The sequence below is a fragment of the Polistes canadensis genome, unplaced genomic scaffold (genome assembly GCF_001313835.1).
Source record: "Polistes canadensis isolate GaletaPanama2010 unplaced genomic scaffold, ASM131383v1 scaffold_102, whole genome shotgun sequence".
Classification (NCBI taxonomy): Eukaryota; Metazoa; Arthropoda; class Insecta; order Hymenoptera; family Vespidae; genus Polistes; species Polistes canadensis.
In genome coordinates this window covers 345,948-364,340 of record NW_014569649.1, presented here as the reverse complement: position 1 = coordinate 364,340, position 18,393 = coordinate 345,948, and the positions used below count along the sequence as shown (strand labels likewise).

The following is an 18,393-nucleotide window of genomic DNA, read 5'->3' as shown; positions in this document are numbered from 1 at the left end:
GTAATTTAGTTGTGAACGCCCGAATTCGAAGCAATCCACTTGAGGTAATTACTGATACGGGTATAGACACCAGGATGTAGCATAGTTTCACATCCTAATCCATAGGATAGAATCCCAATCAGCATCTGGTCTACCATGAGAGGTGCTCCTAGATCTCCCTACAAACATACGTGAGACGATTTCGGTAAATGATCAAGATCGTGTTCGGATTAATTCTCCTTGCTCATCCATTGTTTGCGAATAACTCGAACGTCGCTCTTCAATTTTGGCCATAATTCTTGAGTAAATACTTGCAACGAGATCGAATCGATCTCAACGTTTACACTGACGTTCTCGTATTGACTTGGTATTATTGTTTAACAATAATAGAAAGATCAATAAAACGTGACGTTTGGTAGAATCGACATTGGAATTTCTTATCGCAGACAGGGAAAGAGAGAGAGAGAGAGAGAGAGAGAGAGAGAGAGGGATAAAGAAAGGGAAAGAGAGATTCATGGGTGTATTTTCGCCAAATTTCGAACGAATAGAATGAATGCGAGTCTCTGTTGACGCGCATATCAGGTTTGACGATTTTATTAAGGAAATAAATTTTGCCACTTTATCGTCACGCCGCCACCATTATATTCTTTCAATAATATTCAATTTCGATTCCGTAGTCCGTATTCTGTATTCAAGAAGGCTCTCTTAAGCATTCCCAAAGCTCTTCCTCTTCTCTCGTTTGAGAGTACTTTTCAAGAGGACGCTGGAGTATCGTTAGAGGTTCAACCTGCATGAATCTAGCACAAAGAGTCCATTTACGGATATATCGTTGGGATACTTTCGAAATTAACGTTATCACCGCGCCATTTCAAATGCTGGGGGCTTTCGAATACAGAGAATTCGAAGAGGGTCTCTCCACGACGATGCGAGTGGTGCTTGCGCGTGCTTTCGTTTAAATCCTTTGAAAACGTGTTGATCGAATAAAAACCAATTTTCATGGAATAAAAAGCGCGAATCTCTAGGACAGACAGACAGACGCGCGCGACGACCTTTTATTTTTATCATAGCTATGCGCTGAAGTGTGAACACGGATATAGGTACAAAATATAGAGATGGTGGTGATTGTTTTTTTTTTTTCTTTTCTTTCTTTCTTTCTTTCTTTCTTTTCTATTTCTTTTTTTTTTCTCCTAATATTTGTTTTTTTATTTTCCACATTTATATACCGAATACTGGCAAAATGGTCGATAATAAATTTTTTTCTCTTTTCCGCGCCGCCCTTTTTATCAAATTTCATCCCGCGATTTTATATTTGATTACATTTTTTTCGCGCTAGTTTTTTTCAAGTGCTTCAATAAAATCACCCCCCCCCCCTCCTTCTTCCCCCAGTCGTTCGTGTTAACTTGTAAAATAGTAATTAAATTGTGAGTGTTTTTTTTTTCTCTCTCTCTAGCGGAAAGCCGCGGCGGTACGTTGGGAAAGAAAAAAAAATCGTTTAAATCGTTTGACAAATGACAGTGGTTATCTAATACGTCACAGTAACAATCACAGAGAACAAAATTGTTCGTGTATTAGTTGATTGTGTGGTACATCGATCATGACCAAGAGACACGTGCATCCATTTTTGTGGGTATATATACACGACATAGAATGATAGCGCGTCTAGGTCACGAGGAAATTACTTTTATCTCTGATAGAAAGGGAATTCGTGGTAGTTTCGTTTGTCGATCAAACAAGTTACTTTTCTATCTTTGATTTTCCTATCTATTTGGAAATAATATTTATCGCGATACATGTAGGTACTTGAGATATCACTTCGTTAGATACCATATTTGATTTATATTATATATATCAGATAAGATTTTTTTATGTTTATAATATTTTTATTTTTAGATATAATTACAAATAGAATAATATTGTATCATTATCAAATGTTTTGCCGGAAATGATTTATGTATATATGTACACATATATATATATATATATATATATATATATATATATATAATACCGTGATTTTATTCAAACAATAAGGTGTAAAACGTTGAAAAGTTTTTCTTATCAGACGGAGATAAAGAGAAAGAGAAAGAAAGAATGAAAAGAAAAGAAACTAAAAGGCGTGCTTTTCATAGTAAAGTCCCCTATTGTTCCTTAACCTCTGCTTCTGACACCCGAACGTGCTTGGTATCGGTAAGTATGTATTATAGGTATAATACATACGTACGTATTTTTATATAGACGCTTAGTATGTACATGTGTAATATACACCACGATCATACGTGCGTTTAACGTTTAGCATCTAGTTGGGGTCAAGAAACCTCTTGAAAGCATTTATAATACTACTGGATGCTTAGCGATCATCGGTTTTCTTCTGTTTTTCACTCTTTTTTCTTGACTATCTTTTTTATTCATCTATATCTTAAATAAATTCTCTTACCTGACACGTTTCCAATCCCTTAGTCATGTTACCAGCACAAAGCATGTTCTTGGAGAGTGGTTGGTAACTTGGCATCACGGAACTACATTTTTCCTGATTTACGGTCATCACGCTTATTACCGATAACTCACTTTCGATGGGTATATTTTGCGACTAAAAATTAATCATAATGTATGATATTGAATAATTAAATATCAGAAACGAATAAAAGGTTTTGGCTTTAATGAGGTGAAAATAATGAATTCGTAGAATTTTAATATCATGGATTTATCATGTAAATGATTAATTAATCGATCTTATTTTTATTACTTATGTTAGAGAATAATTGTGTATAATTAATTAAATTGACTTACTAATTTTCGTTGCCATCCAGTAACGAAAACAGTGGTGTTATCTTTGATAAAATAATCAGCACTTCCTGGCAAACTGATTGGTTGTAATTTTGGCCCAAACAGTGCCGGTATTTTCAACTAAATAAGAGATTTAACTAAATTATGTTTTCTTTTTCTTTTTATTAATATTAATTAAATTATCCATTTAGTGATATTTTAGTCTTTAATTATACGTACCCTTATTAAAGCTATGTCGTTAAAATTAATACATTTGTCAAAATGATTATGGATAACGATGTTATCAACATCCAAATCATCTCCATCCTTTATCAAAGATTCAGAACGAACGCGTATTTTGATCTCGGATGGCTTCAAACTAAAAACAATGGTATTTGTTCAGAATCGGATTGTACGAGTCTTCTGTTTAAGTTATGAAACAAAGTAGAAACTCCGAAAACATGTTTTTCTTTGAGCATTAAATCGAATAAATAACAATTCATTTATTAGTGAAAAATGTAATATAGAAGAGATATATATGTACTTGAATACACAGGATGCTGTGGTTAAAATCCAGGATTCGTATATTAAAGCGCCACTACATATATGCTTTCCAAATTTTTGAACAGACACCTTAAAATGAGAAAATAACAGTTTTTAATTATGCATTGTTAATACAAATAAATATTTGGATACAAGTTAAATTTTAGAGTTTTGAAAGAAAAATAATTTGATTCTCGAACGTGTTTGCTATCTTTTAAAGTTATTATTATTGTTCAAAGGATATAAAGAGTATATAAATTATAGGATAATACATAGATAAGTATTAATTATAATTTACATATATACAAAAATAATTATAGCACAATATTAATTGATAAAATATTTTACAGACTTACGTGATACGAATACTCGTAGATGGATACTTTTCTGGTTTCTCCAAGGATAAAAACTATACATAGATACACACGTCATATATATATATATCCATAATGATTATAAAAATATTTTTCTGAAATAATTCGAATCGATTTGGGAGAAAAAAAGAAAAAAGAAAAATTCAGACTTACTCTCAGCGAAGATAGCACAAACCAGGAGAATAATTTTTAATGTCATTTTGTTGACAATCGATCACACCTCGATGATAGCACGCGCAGAAATATCTCGCACCTCTTTAACTCACAAAACTGAATTAAACATCGCAGATAAAATTGTTTTTGGACATTATCGATTTTTAGGGCTTATGAAAAACGTTTTTCGTGTAAGCCCGAAAGAATGTGTTTATTTCAGATCTCCGACGTAACTTCTTCATCGTGTCAACACCGAAATAGTGTTTGTAGATAAAATTTTATTCTCTTTAGGTATTTTTCGTAGTATTATAAATAAGCCAAATGTTTGATGAGATATCGTATCATTTCGAGATGTAGCGATATTATGTCGTAATCATTCGTAAATTGGATACATACCAGTTACAATTTTTATCAGTGTAATATATAATATATAATTATAAATCTTATATATTTTATTATGACAGGGAATCTTAGAAAGATAGAATTAACAACTATATTAACATTTTATTGTTACGTTAAATTATTCTTTTTTATTTATTTCTATATAAAGATAATGAAATTTAGCATTATTATTTTGTATTATTAGTTTAATTTGAATGGGTTATAGACACACGCAAGTTTTTGTAATTATTTTAAATCATATTAAATGCCACTCATTTTTGCAATCCACGAGCGTAAAAGTGCAACGTTAGTATATACACCTGGATAACGTGGTCGAGCACATCCATATCCCCATGAAACAATTCCATAAAGTGTACCATTTGCTGAAAGTGGTCCTCCAGAGTCACCTTGACAGGAATCTTTACCACCTTGTTCCACACCGGCACAAATCATTCTTTCGGTAACATTGGCAAAACCGTCGTAAGCATTTTGACAACGAACTCTATTTACAATGGGTACACTAACTGCTTGTAAAATGCTTGGACTATTGCCTGATTCCTGTAATTAATATATTATTCATCCGCGCATAAAATAAATGAACAATTAAAGTCGTGACATACAGATACACACAAGCTTTACTGTAATTATTTTTATGAAATTAAAGATTGATTGCATACCGATAATGCACCCCATCCAGTAATATTCACTATAGCACCATTTCTTGGTTCGGAGGTTGCAAGTACTATGGGTTGTGTTACACTACTTAACCCTATTGTTCCCTTGATCTAAGACCAAATATATCGAAAAGTAATTACTTAAAATTAAATTATTTATATAACTTTTTTATATATCATTTATATATACCTCAACAAGACTGACATCGTAATCTAAGGTTTTAGGGTTAAACATTGGATGAGATATAATTCTGTTTACAGAAAATTTAATACCATAGTTCGCACTGCTGCCTACTGATACATAATAACTACTTATTGGATAACTGAAATTTATAAAATAGTATTAATAATCGTGGTATTTTACGATTACTTTTCAATGTAAACAAAATTACCGTGTGCAATGTGCAGCAGTTATGACCCATTTTTGACTAATTATAGATGCACCACATGTGTGACTATTATACACTAACAATCTTGCTTGATAAGGGTGTTCAAGAATACTAACTGGTTTTCCACCTACGATTCGATGATCCGGTAACCGTGGGATCAACGAAGAGCCTATAATGTCGTTGAATTAATTACAAATTTGAAAATATATATTTAATAATTATTAAGAAAGTTTATAATAATATTAAATATAACAGTACTCTTAAATTTAATTAAATTCACTATAACACTCACCGAAACATACCGCAAAGAGGGCAGCGAAAATAATAAACAGATTTCGCGACATTTTGCAAGAGTTAAGTTTGTCGATTAGTAGAAGCTTTTATACTTTCGATTCTCCCTACATTTTCAATAAAACTTAATCTTATCTAACCTGCAACAATATATTGAATTTTTAATTTAAAGTTTATATTTTTATTGGTTTACTGATTAATAATGATTAGGTTTGCCAAGAAAATTGTATAAAAAAGAAGAACAAAAGTAATGATTATGTGCATTGATAGTGAATCGTATTTTTTATTTGTCAAGTTTCCTTTATGGCTAACTCATGCTACCTTATCTTTGAATTATCATCATAATAGTTTGTACAAATAAAATAACTTTTTCTTTGAAATCTTCGATAATACTATTGATTGTTTTTTAACTTTTTTTAATCAAATTAATTGAACAATAATTAAATGTCTTTCGTTCTATCTATATCAATTGATTTTATCTCGTGTCAGGTTTTTCCTTGATTTACAATATTTCTACGAAATATTCTTATACCAAATGACATTTTATATTACACAACTTGTTCAATATTATTTTTTCAAACAATTATGGTATATATTGTTTCATCGTGATGTTTACTGATACGTCATATTTGTCTGATAGTTGCAAGCAAATAAAGTTATGCCGGAATTCGTATCAAGTAAGCAAGCAAACTCGTGACCACGGTTTGGCCATTAACATATAAATCAAATCTTCGGGACGACAGGCTGTTTCCTGCTTTCCTTGTTGTCTTCTCCTCTCCTCTCCTCTCCTCTCCTCTCCTCTCCTCTCTTCTCTTCTCTTCCTCTGTCATCGAAATACTCGACTCTCCTCATCCTTCTCAAAATTCTCTTCCTGTTACCGTGTAGGATACGTGTCCTTGGCAGCTGTCTTCGACTCGTACTTGAGAATATCGTCGTTCAGCGTCAATGGAAGCGTGAAATTCATTTAAAAAGGAGTACCATAGCCTTGTGAAAATGATTTGAATTATGATTTATTCTTTTGCTTTTATGTGGTATGGTGTTAAAATGAGAAAGATAAAGATAGAAATATAAAACAAATAAAAATTATTTACAATTAGAACGTAAACAGGTTATATCAAATATAATTTATTATTGTATTTTTGTAAGGATTCACATTTTAATCAATACATTAATTTATTTCTAAAGAGGACAGACAGTCGTAAAGAAATACAAAATAATAAAACTTTGTTCATATTCGTTAGGGATTTCTCTTTTTCTCTCTCCCGGGATTTCATCGGATAGTGGGGAAAGAGTAACGATTTTATTTCTTATTTTTCTACAGGAAGACGTTTCGAAAATTTCAGGAGCAATGAAAAAGAAAGTCTGAGATCGGTGAAGACGCTGCTGATGCAATTTGAACGGAAGGAAGTGAAGATCCTTGCCGGAGTTTGGCTGGGGCGATGTAACTTCTGTGAACGGGAACGGTCCTGGGTGCCATAAGTCTGTCGTGAAAGGACTAACGAGTTATATCCTAGGAGGATTCTCCGACTGGACATTCGAGCGACCATCTTGCATCCTTCCTGCATCCCTTCCATTCGTTTCTCTTTCTCTCTCTCTTCCGGTTACACAAAGGATTTCGAGAGTGATTACTGCACACCGGGGACACACGTTATGTGGCGTATGCAATTTTCACTCTCATCCTTTTTTTTTCTTTTTTTTTTTTTTTCATATAATTTATTGGAAAAAAAGATTTTCACAAAATCACATTAGCGGTACGTACTTCCAGAGAAATCTCTCGGGACGATTTTAACTTTTATTTGAATTTTTTATTTATTATACGATTTATTTATTCTCTTTTTTTTTGGTTTTTTTTTTTTCTTTTTTTTTTTTTACCCTCGTAGAACTCGTTTCCCCGTTCATTTTCGTTATAAATCCTGCTGCTATTTTACGCGTATATAATATTTTTCTCCGGTATTTTTCATTTCACAAGACTTTTCTCAACCCTATTTCTCAAGTGAGACTTATTCGCGAAAAATTTTTTTTTATCTTTCTTAGTCGAGTACATATCCTTTTCAGTAAGGATTCCTCCGAGATTTTGATCTTGGTAAAATCTAACAATACGCTTCGCTGCATCCCTTCTTCTTCCTCTTCTTCCTCTTCTTCTTCTTCATCCTCTTCTTATTTCACCGTTCACCCTTTCGATCTTTTCTCTATGATCTCGGAAGTCCGCATCGTAGTAAAACGAAACACAAGCACATTGGTAGATTCTAGAGGAAAAAGAAGAGAGGGTGCCGGGGGTCATGAATATTACATATTCGGCCGGTATTAATATTTTATCTCGGGCATTGTCCGTTGATGAGACGCAATGGGCCTCCGGAGCTTGCGTCGACTCTGAAGAGAAAAAGCTTCACAAAAAGAGAAGGAGAGGAAGAGAGAGAGAGAGAGAAAAGTTAAAAAGAACCAGTGAAAGGTTTAAATTTGTGAGCATCTAACGTTTTACTGAGAGCAGGAAATAAGGGCAATACGAAAGAGTTAAAGTTTCGTAATTAAACCGTGTATGCATTGTTTTCGTTGCATTGTACAAAACGATGCATTAGAAATAAACCAACGGAGAGAGAAAGGGATAAAGTTAAAGAAAAAGATATAAAGTAAAAGGGGAGAAAGTTAAGTTTCATGGAAATCATAATTCAACGTCGACGTTTTGTAACTACGCAAGCAGGACCGTTCGAAAAAGGAAGAAGAACATTTTTCCACTGCGTCATGGACTTTTATTTTTCTTCAACGGATACAAGTATTTTCAAGATGGCGCCTTATACCTCTCTCTCTCTTTTTCTCTCTTTCTCTATTTCTCTCTTTATTTATTTCTTTCTCTTTCTGTGCGTCCGTTCTCTTAAACTTGCCTCCTAGTAAGTTTTTTTTTTTTGTGTTTGTTCTCTTTTTCCGTCCAACTTCTCGTTGCTAGCACGTTTAACGTCGAGAAGCCAAAATCATTGGAGAGGATAGACACGGTGTTCGTTTCGGTGCGTGAATTTCATCCTCCGTGGAAAATTGCCAGCTTGAATTCACAATGAGGTGAATAACAAGTAACCTCTTCCGACGAGTATACCAAGGTTTAATTGTTCATTGGAATAATTCGAAATATTCGGAACTCGTTCAAGTATCCAAATCTATTGAAATGATTTGTACTTCAGAGAGAAAGAGAGAGAGAGAGAGAGAGATGTAGGTAATTATTATCGGGATAATTAATATATATGCGTACGACCTTGTATTAATTAGAAAATCGTAAAAGAAAAAAATGTGATAATCGTAATTCATTCGATTTACGAGTAACGAAATGTCGTTATGCATTTTATATTAACGCAATGAACATTTCTGCTTCAATCGATGTTTCTTTTCTTTCGCAACGATCGTACATATATCTCTATTGGCAATATATTGATTATATCGATAACGAAAATGAACGATAACGATCGCGTCGAAAAAGATATGTCGTCGTCGTTGTGATTTTAACGGTGGGATGGGGGGTGGGGCGGGGGAGCGGGGAAATAAATAAATAAATAAAAAAAGAAAAAAGAAAAAAAAAAAGAGAGAGAAGAATTCATCTTGTTTCTTTTTTTTTTTTTTTTTTTTTTTTTTTTTTGTTGTTTCCACGAGAAAGATCGATGATAAAATCCCAACGCGCGCTAGCGTTAACGCGGAATGTCACGTAACGCAAAGAACTCGTGTCAACGTCGTTACAAGGTAAAATCGAGGATTTGCACGAGTTAACGGACCTCCGTCATATCGTCGAAATATTTTTCCTATAGGAAGATTTCGCATTTTTTACGTGGTGATATTGTATCGCGCTAGGGTTAAAACAAATTATTTATCTTGTTCTCGATAATTTGACGATTTTTGTTCAAGACGAGAAATTCGAAAGAAATAAATCAAAAAGGTAATACATTTGTTTTTTTGTTCATTTGAAATGAATTATTTCACTCGCGCATAGACACACATACACACACACACACATACATATATATAATATATATCGATGATCATTCTCCGAGAAGTATCGCATTGCTTTTCGTTCACATATATATCCGGTGATACTATCATAATATTATTTGTAATAAAATTAATTAATCTCGCTCGTGCGCGACGACCATTAGTGCTATGTAGCTTGCATAATACAAGAGAAAACCGTATTACGCTTAGTGCACTCGACGAGAACCTACCGCAGCTCGATTTTCGCGTATCGTAAACGTTATGGGAATGAACGTAGTGAAAATCGACGAATCGGTGCTTTGCACCGATATTATCTCCTCTACACTTTTCCTCTCTCTTTCTCTTTCTCTATATCTCCCCCTCACTTTCAATCCGTATATGGCTCGTATTTTTCGAAAATTTTTCTACCGAATTCGGAACTCCAATTCGATTATATACACGCACGTGGAAGAATATTTCACCAAAATCGAGTAGGCTCTGTGTGCTGCTACCACATACCACATAGGTTTTGGATCGGTTGTACTAACGAGAGCAACGCATCGTCGAATTGCGAAGCACCAAATGCTGCCTGTTATTATCCTTCGAATTAATTTGTACGTACGTTTGACGCATGAAACAAGAGAAATTAAGAGACAGAAAGGTATAGAGAGAGAGAGAAAGAGAAATAGAAAGAGATAAAAACAAAACAATGTTGAAAAAAGCTCGTTTATGGATACGCGTCATCAAGGTATATATCCTGTGTTTGGAAAAAAAAAAGAATAATCTCAAAGAACACGACAGGGCGATGAATAATGAGGATAAAACTATATAAATGATCTCGGTCGGTGTAAACGTCGTAACTTCGTCCTGCTTCATCCTTCTTCCTTGCTTTTTCTCTCTTTATCTCTCTCTCTCTCTCTCTCTCTTTCGGTGTTACTCTGTCATCGACGTAATTAACGTTTACACTCGTTCGTCCATGTATCTCGTGGGACGCAAATTTTGAACCTATATTACGTTAAATTACTAGACCAGACGATAACGCGTATCCGACAAAGTGATAACTGCATCGATACGTCAACGTGCATTATTTTCAGTTGATTTTACCAACAATAACGATCATTTTCCCTATTTTGATCAGGAGGATCAAACAAATCGATCCAAAATTTATCTTACGACGAGTTTAAATAATTAAACAAGATTTTTTTTTTTTATATAATTAAAGAAAGTTCCCTTTTCAATATAATTAACTCGTCGTGAGAAATTGCTTTTTTTTTTTATTGGTATTTTAAAGAAGAATTAAAGGTTGAAATAGAGGATGATCGTTGTGTAAAAAAAAGAAGAAAAAATAAAAAGTTTTTCATCTTTCTTAACGAGATCAATCGAATAGAATGTACGCGTTGGTAGCTTATGATAGGATATAAATTTGTCACCGGTCAGTGATAGAACTTTCCAACCGTTTTTAATTTCATGTTATGCGAGGCGTATCGTTCCGTGGTTCACGCTCCTATTTGTTTCACGTGAGTGCGCGTAATTTATGGAAAATCACGTGGTAATATGGGGAGAGGGAGGAGGTGAGAAAATCGATCGATCCGTTTCGCAATGAGTATGGATGGTAGTATATATATATATATATATATATATGTATATGTATAACTAGTGACGAAATGGTTCCTCTCGGTACACGACTCGAGAGTATACGACGTTTAATTGGGGCTTGTGATAATTGACCGAACGATCGATCAGTCACTGATTAACGATTAATCAAAGATTCATTACATTTACCTACGTATTTATTGTATTTTCTTATTAAACGTTAGAAAATCCGCTAATAAATATTTAGAAGATTTACATGAAAAAAAAAAAAAAAATGCTATATATATATAAAATATAATATTATGATATATTAAAAGATTAAAAATAATATTTGATAGGATATACGATGAATCAATTGAAATCTGTAAGTGAATGTTGAATTAAGAATCGAATTAGAAAGTGGGGGAACTCTGTTCGTTAGTTTGTTAGAAATTAGACGATTATCTCGGAATATAGGAATGATCGGGAGAATGAATTCGGTCGTGAACTAATACATCAGGATAGAGAACGTGACCGGTTACTCGGCTGGCCATAAAGCAGAATGCATAATTGAGCTTTGCGAATGATTAGAAAGCTCGAGCGAGAAACCACCGGAATAATTAGCATTCGCGTTTCGAGAATCGATCATTGCGGTCGATTCGGTGTAACGTATCAGCTGTGGATAGAAAACATGGGATCGAGAGGGCATTGTTGGATAGGAAATTCCACGGGCTTATATGTTCGTCGTCGTTAGAATACGTGTGAGTGAATCGGTAGGATGCTTCGAAACATCAGGTGCCATACTGACCTAACGATACCTTCCGCAACACGAATTGTCTTGTTCCATTGTTTCGTTCTGTTGACCATTGTTATAGCAAAGAATTAATTTGAGAATTTCGGCATCTTGAAGATTTTAATTTATACGATATAGCAGGATCATTTTAAAAAGAATTCGCTTTGAACGTAAAAAAAAACTCGCATCTAATTATTATTACGATGGAAAAATATTTTAATATTATTTTAGACTTTTATGATAGTTTTGTATGAAATAAAGGTTAAGGAAGAAATGTGGAATAGTTGGATGTATTATATATATATATATATATATACAATATAATTATGATGCATGAAGTTTCAAGGATATCATGCTTATATTTCGAAAAGCCTTTGTACCAAGTACGAATCGTATTTCATCCTACGGAGTTTAAACGCATTAAATGTCTTGTTTTTCTTTCATAACTCTCTATCTCTCTCTCTCTCTTTCTCTCTTTCGCTCTCTCTCTCTCTCTCTCTCTTTCTACTATCCTGAATCACTTAACGGTGCATAAAAGATAATCCTTCGACTGTCTTCTTATTGCCAATTTTACATTGTATTTATGTATTACATAATGTAGGGATGTAAATTCCCGAATAATCCATCGTTTTGTTTACCGTCTAAAGTCTCTAGCAGGAGGGATCTCGTATTCGAAGAGTTTGTTCTGGAGAAATGTAATCCCCCGTTTTTGTTTTGCCATAAATACTTTTACTTGTGGATTATATTGTTCCAGGAAAGACAAGACAGAATTTAAGAGTAGCTAGAATAAAAATGATGTCTTCCTGTCCTAGAAAATTTCAACGTATTAAAAATATTTTCTCTTCCATATGTAAGAAAGAAAGAAAAATAAAGCAAGGGAAATGACGCGTGACAGTTTTTCCTTTCGCATATTTTTGAATACTTATCCTGTCTAGTGCTATTCAGGATCTTTCCAAATGTTAAAGTAATGGCAAAGGGAACGAAAATCGTATTTGAAACCGGAGGAAGAAGAAGTGTCATTCGGTACATATTTATAGTATTGTGATACATTTGTCTTGTCAGATTTTAACACATTATTTTTTGTACAATAACAAAAAATTGTAAAGAATGGAATTTAAGATTAAAAGATGAATTTTTCTTTTTTAATAATCCAATGTGTAAAAAGACATAAAATCGATGAATAATCGAGAACACGATTCCAAATGTGCAGGATACGTCATGGGAGCTCATTTTATTTCTGCTAGCTAAAATTCTTTGGCATTTCATAAAAAAAAATGTACTAAATATACACTCTTTGCTATGAAAACTTATGTCCTCTATACGGTCATATACGTCAGGTGAGATACGTGGCACGTTTAAGTGAGACCACCACTGAATAATGAACGTCGCAAAATGTCCCAAATTCCTGAAGCAAGACGAACACTATTTCCGTCAAGGGAGCAACAATTTCGTGCGGTTTTATATTTTCCCCGTGGCATCACGTGCGTGTACTTACCGTCTTCAACGTGTGGAACATGTTAAAAGTACGAAGGGAAAGAAGGAACGTTTCCTTCGTCGTACGTAGTAACACGTACGATTTACGTGACACCTGCTGGTTGGTCCTGCGCCTTTTATCATTCCTGTTTCTTTCGCGAATCCTTACATCCTTCCGATCTCCAATTCCAATCCTGTTATTTTTCTATGGTTCTACCTTTTTCTTTTGTATGAAAAGGTCTCGGATATGATTTGACCTATAAAAAACAATATTTGTATTTTCGCATATAAATCATTTTCTGAAGATAATATCGAAAATGTCGTCCGCGTTTTTGGTGTAACATCAAAATTATAATTTATAGCTATATTTGTATGTTCATGTGTAATTTATTATCCCCCATACGATTCGTTATTGTTACAAATCCACACATGTACACGCGGATTATCTAATAAAAATATGTTAATAAATAATATATCGAAATCCGAAATTCCATTAATTTATTTTGATTTTTGGAAAATGATATATAATTGTTGAGTTTTTGAAAGATAGTCTGTTTCTCTCTTGATTGTGGAAATCGTTTGAAAAATTGATATTTTCCATGGGAAAGTGTGCTTTCCTCGGTTCGTTTCAATGACAAGAAAAGCAGAGTAGGTAGAAATTAAAAGCGTTACGTGGATCGTGCGAAGCATAGCCGCGAACAAACCGTTTGCTCTGGTCATGCACCGAAACATTTGCTTCCTCATGAACAAACTCGGCCGATCCAATTTCGAGGAAAATACATTCAGCTCTCGTTCGAACGCGCTGCTGGCTATGAGGGTAATTCGATCGAAAGATAAAAGAGAAAAAAAAATAGAAAGATAAAAAATAGAGAAAAAAGAATAGAGAGAAAGAGAGAGCGAGATCGAGATGGTGGAGGAAGGGAACGGTGGGGCTAGTGGGGGTGTTAAGTTATAAGCTGCCGATGGTTTTATGTGAACACGTTATCGATATTAACGAGTCATTGAAAACGTTAAAAAACTTTAACGAGGTACGCGTACTCTAGATGATACATAGTATCATAATCGATAACTCTTCGTAGCAATCAAGATAACAGGATAATTATTAGCAAGTAAAAAATTTGTTTAATTTTAATTTTTTTTTTTCAAAAAAGAAAAGAGAAAAGGCAGAGCTTCTCAATAAATTTTTCCATAGATAGATCTCTCTCTCTCACTCTCTCTCTCTCTCTCATCGAAGTGTTACGAGAAGATATAATAAAAGCGTGTCGTAAAACTCACGTGAAATATGTATCCGGTAACAAACATTTTATCCATGCACATAAAAATTACCGAAGAGAGTTTTACGCGATACGCAAAGCGACGATTACGTTGGGATCGTGCTTTTACCAGATTACACTGGAAAAACCTTTCCATTTCTTTTTAGAGGATGTCGTTGACGTCGTTAAATATACGCTTAGGAGATGGCTTTCGATAGTTTGTAAAACTCTCTCATTTGCTAGTTCTATCTCGTCGATCTTTTAGATTTTCTTAAGTATTTTATTATCTTAGTCGCGCGTCGTGAGACGATTTTCCAGTTTTTAGGGATATTTGTAAAATGACGTAAATAAATCTGTAGTTATAATTTTTCTAACGTAAAAGTTATATTAAATCAAAAGGGTATATCAATTTGTGAAAGTGTATAAAGATGTTATTCATTTTTTTTCTCACGATTGAATTTGATTGCACGTTTCAAGAATACCATCTTAATTCAAGAAATATTTTCTAACACATGAATTCAATAAAAAAGTATATATTGGCATGGTGTATACCGTGTCGAAGGTTTGTCGTGCCAGTTGTTAGTTACGCAATAGGCCATACTGTATCGAATGCCTTCATTTCGTGCATAACATACACCTAGCGTGTTATGAAACACGTCTTGCACGTGTGGAAGCTCGCGTGAAGGCGTTTCATCGGCACGCCGAGCACTACCAATCGGCTTTAACAGAAGCGTGCTGATCGCTCCGTGGACTCCATTTCTCCATATTTGACATGCCTTTATCATATGTCATAGAATTTGGATATAATTGAAAAATAAATACAAATGTTTTATATTCGTATAATATAATAATATTCTCTTTCACATAAAGAAAGGGTTTTTTTAAACAAAGCCAAGTCTTAATATTTAATTTAATAGTTTTCAATCACTTTCTAAAACGCATTTTCAATTCACGTAAGACATAAAACAAAAAGGGTTATCCCACTTTAGAAATTTATAAGCACTCTGTACAAATTGAGGAACTCAAAGAATAATGAGAACGTCGCGTAAGTTTTTAATAGTTGCATTTTTATTCGCGTTTGCTTCTTACAATCGACTGCCGTTTCTTTATTCTCTTTCTGAGTACTTAAAATTTTTCTTTCTTCATGGTCCTTCTATTCTTTCTTTGCGTTATCATTCTCCTAACTCTCGGGCATATTTCGAGAACGTTCGATATGCATCCATATCTGGTTTAACGATTAGTTCGCTCGACTAAAAGAAAAATTATTCCGGACAGTTTGTTTATCTTTTATCTAAACGGACCTGATGTCGTCACGATCGTCCATCTCGAAACGTTTCTTTGTATTCTTATCGTTAGTACACATTACATATACACATATAAACACTATGGACGCATACTATCTTATAAATATAAAGGGAATAAGGGTTCTTAGGTTTTACATATTTTATAAATTTACTTAACGTAGAATATTCATAAAGTTTATTTGCTGAAATTGTTAAGGGGATGAAAATAAAAATGATAAGATTTGGACATTCCTTTATCCCTATTTTTAGATACATCTTTTATGCAGTTCTAAATCTCTGAAATAAGTGTACACAACAGAGACGCATAACAAATTATGAAATTTTACAGTTTCATTTAATTTTAAACTTGATGTAAACTGGTACTGGATCGATAATATTAATTTATTCGCATTTCTACTAAAATAATTATTAACGTACTTTGAAAATAATAATATATTTATAGAATATAAATATCAAATTTATATATGGTTTCTCTGTTAAATTTCAAAGTTATTCGGGAAAAAGCGAAGGAACTTTTCCGAAGCGGTTGTAAGCGTAATTACAAATCAGTACAAAATGCCAAACAATTTTCCATTGTGTTAAACTTTTTCTTTTTTGTTTTTTTTTTTATATTGAATCTTGTGTTACACATCTATTCGTGAGATACATATATTGCGTGTAAAATGTTCAATATTTATGGAATTAATTTGTCGATCAAATAAATTTCATTAAACTCATATTGAATCTATGAATATTCAATCAAAATTATGATATTATAAAATTGAAAGAAAAAACACGGATAAAATAATCGAATATTATTTTTGAAAAACGAAATAATTCGTCGTGTTGCGGTGAAACGATGCGAGATGTTTTAGTTATCGAGATGAGAACGTGTTGTGACATTACATCGAACAAACTATGAGACGTCTAGGCGCCAATCTTGTTCTCAAATCTTACATAATGCATTATGAATCGTTCACTATAAAAAAAAAAATACTTTGCCGAGAGAGAATGTCATGAACATTCCAACCCTTTTTATATGTACAACAGATTACGTTCTTTTAATTTTCTTCTTATTCTTTTCATTATCTGTTTATCTCTTCATTGATTCGATTTTTATTATTTTCTTCGACCGAACTTCTTTCCAATATTTCGCTTTCGATTCTTATCACGCCATATGCTTTCGATTTATTCACATGATTCAACTTTTAGACACGACCGAAGAAGACAGTTTATTATCATCTCGATGTCATGGAAAATGTAATATAAAATTTCATGAGATGATCATGGTACCAACTTTCTTGGAGTTTAGATATTTCGCGTTGAACTTAAAGAGAAAATATATATTATTAAAATAAATAATTGTGTTCTATAATTCACACGGAATAATATTTCGTTAGGTTTCTTTTTAGAAATTGTAAACGCGTATACACGCAGATGAATAGAAATATTGCAATTTGAATAACGATCTCCATCTAAAGGTGGAATGAAAGAGACAGAGAGGTAAAGGAGATAGAAGTAAGAGTAGAAGGAGGAGGTGTCGGAGGAGGAGGAGGAGGAGGAGGAGTAGTTGTACGTCGGTAGATTTGAAGACAGGCTCTGGTAGAGTACGTGCACCTTGGATAGGTATCGCGGGTAATCTACTTCGTGAAAGTTTCCTTGAGATTCTAGAGAAGCTCGGGTTAAGTCAGGCGCTACGTGTAAGCTGGGTGTTACCCTGGTTGATGAGTCCAGAACACTTTGAGAGTACGGTTACCGAAAGACGACGCGTTTTCACGTTGCAATATAGACTTGTTCACTCTCACTATCTCTATTTCTCTTTTACACATACAACAAACAATGATTTTCTTTCCTCGTTATCTATCTCCTTCTTCAGCATCACTATCTTTCACACTCTCGTTTCTCTCTGATGTACGTGATCGAGGGATGTTTTTCCTTCGTACTATCGATGTTTTCTCTACACTGTCGATAGGAAACCTCTTTTTCCACCTTTCCATCAGTCATTGTTATTTTTATCCCCGTATCGCGCCATCACGTAGATGAAATCTCTCGTCTGGTGACCACCACCTTTTTCGAGAATTTCTATTTTAAGATCTCAGCTCGAATTTCAATTGGATCAATTGCTTATCTCGACTTACGTCCGTTCAAATTTGTCCGATATTTTATTAACTCTTATCGCATAATTCATATTATTAACAACATTGTGTTCTTTCCATTATAAAATTAATGTTTTTTTTTTATTTAATGATGTTTGTAATGATAATATTGAAACAAATGGATATTCAGTTTTAGTTCGTATATTTGAGTTGCAATGTTTAGTGTTATAACATCTGTCGGAAGTACATCTTTATGGAAAAGGAAGGACGTTGTTATATGTTTGTTTGTGTTGTTTGAAATGAAGAAAAGAAGGCGGAACGTTACCGCTAAACATGAAAAGGAAAGGAATCTGCTTTTCTGACTAACAGCGGTTAAAGGATACCACGTTGCGGAAGTAACGTTTCGCATCCCCCTGGATAGTATTACCGCA

The 18,393-nt window shown here is 33.6% G+C and overlaps 2 protein-coding genes across 2 annotated transcripts; both read right to left on the bottom strand.

The window, feature by feature from the left end:
- Positions 1 to 5: 5 nt before the first annotated feature.
- Positions 6 to 3,858, bottom strand: LOC106787477 (trypsin-3-like). The gene is made up of 7 exons (XM_014749847.1): positions 3,813 to 3,858; positions 3,642 to 3,694; positions 3,287 to 3,375; positions 2,983 to 3,121; positions 2,767 to 2,883; positions 2,414 to 2,566; positions 6 to 158 (listed from the first exon to the last, which is right to left on the bottom strand). The coding sequence occupies exons 1-7, from the start codon at positions 3,856 to 3,858 to the stop codon at positions 6 to 8; spliced, it is 750 nt and encodes a 249-aa protein (XP_014605333.1).
- Positions 3,859 to 4,301: 443 nt separating this feature from the next.
- Positions 4,302 to 5,630, bottom strand: LOC106787482 (trypsin-3-like). Its single transcript, XM_014749851.1, has 5 exons — positions 5,549 to 5,630; positions 5,260 to 5,425; positions 5,058 to 5,190; positions 4,871 to 4,978; positions 4,302 to 4,751 (listed from the first exon to the last, which is right to left on the bottom strand). The coding sequence occupies exons 1-5, from the start codon at positions 5,598 to 5,600 to the stop codon at positions 4,455 to 4,457; spliced, it is 756 nt and encodes a 251-aa protein (XP_014605337.1). The 5' UTR covers positions 5,601 to 5,630; the 3' UTR covers positions 4,302 to 4,454.
- Between the last annotated feature and the right edge of the window lie 12,763 nt (positions 5,631 to 18,393).

Excerpts from the sequence above, each read along its gene's own strand:
- LOC106787477 (XM_014749847.1), bottom strand. The coding sequence starts at position 3,858 with ATGACATTAAAAATTATTCTCCTGGTTTGTGCTATCTTCGCTGAGA. Across the intron at positions 3,695-3,812 it reads TTGTGCTATCTTCGCTGAGA|TTTTTATCCTTGGAGAAACC; the intron begins GTAAGTCTGAAT and ends ATCTATGTATAG. Across the intron at positions 2,567-2,766 it reads CTGGATGGCAACGAAAATTA|TCGCAAAATATACCCATCGA; the intron begins GTAAGTCAATTT and ends ATTAATTTTTAG.
- LOC106787482 (XM_014749851.1), bottom strand. The coding sequence starts at position 5,600 with ATGTCGCGAAATCTGTTTATTATTTTCGCTGCCCTCTTTGCGGTATGT. Across the intron at positions 5,426-5,548 it reads CCTCTTTGCGGTATGTTTCG|GCTCTTCGTTGATCCCACGG; the intron begins GTGAGTGTTATA and ends ACGACATTATAG. Across the intron at positions 5,191-5,259 it reads ACTGCTGCACATTGCACACG|TTATCCAATAAGTAGTTATT; the intron begins GTAATTTTGTTT and ends TATAAATTTCAG.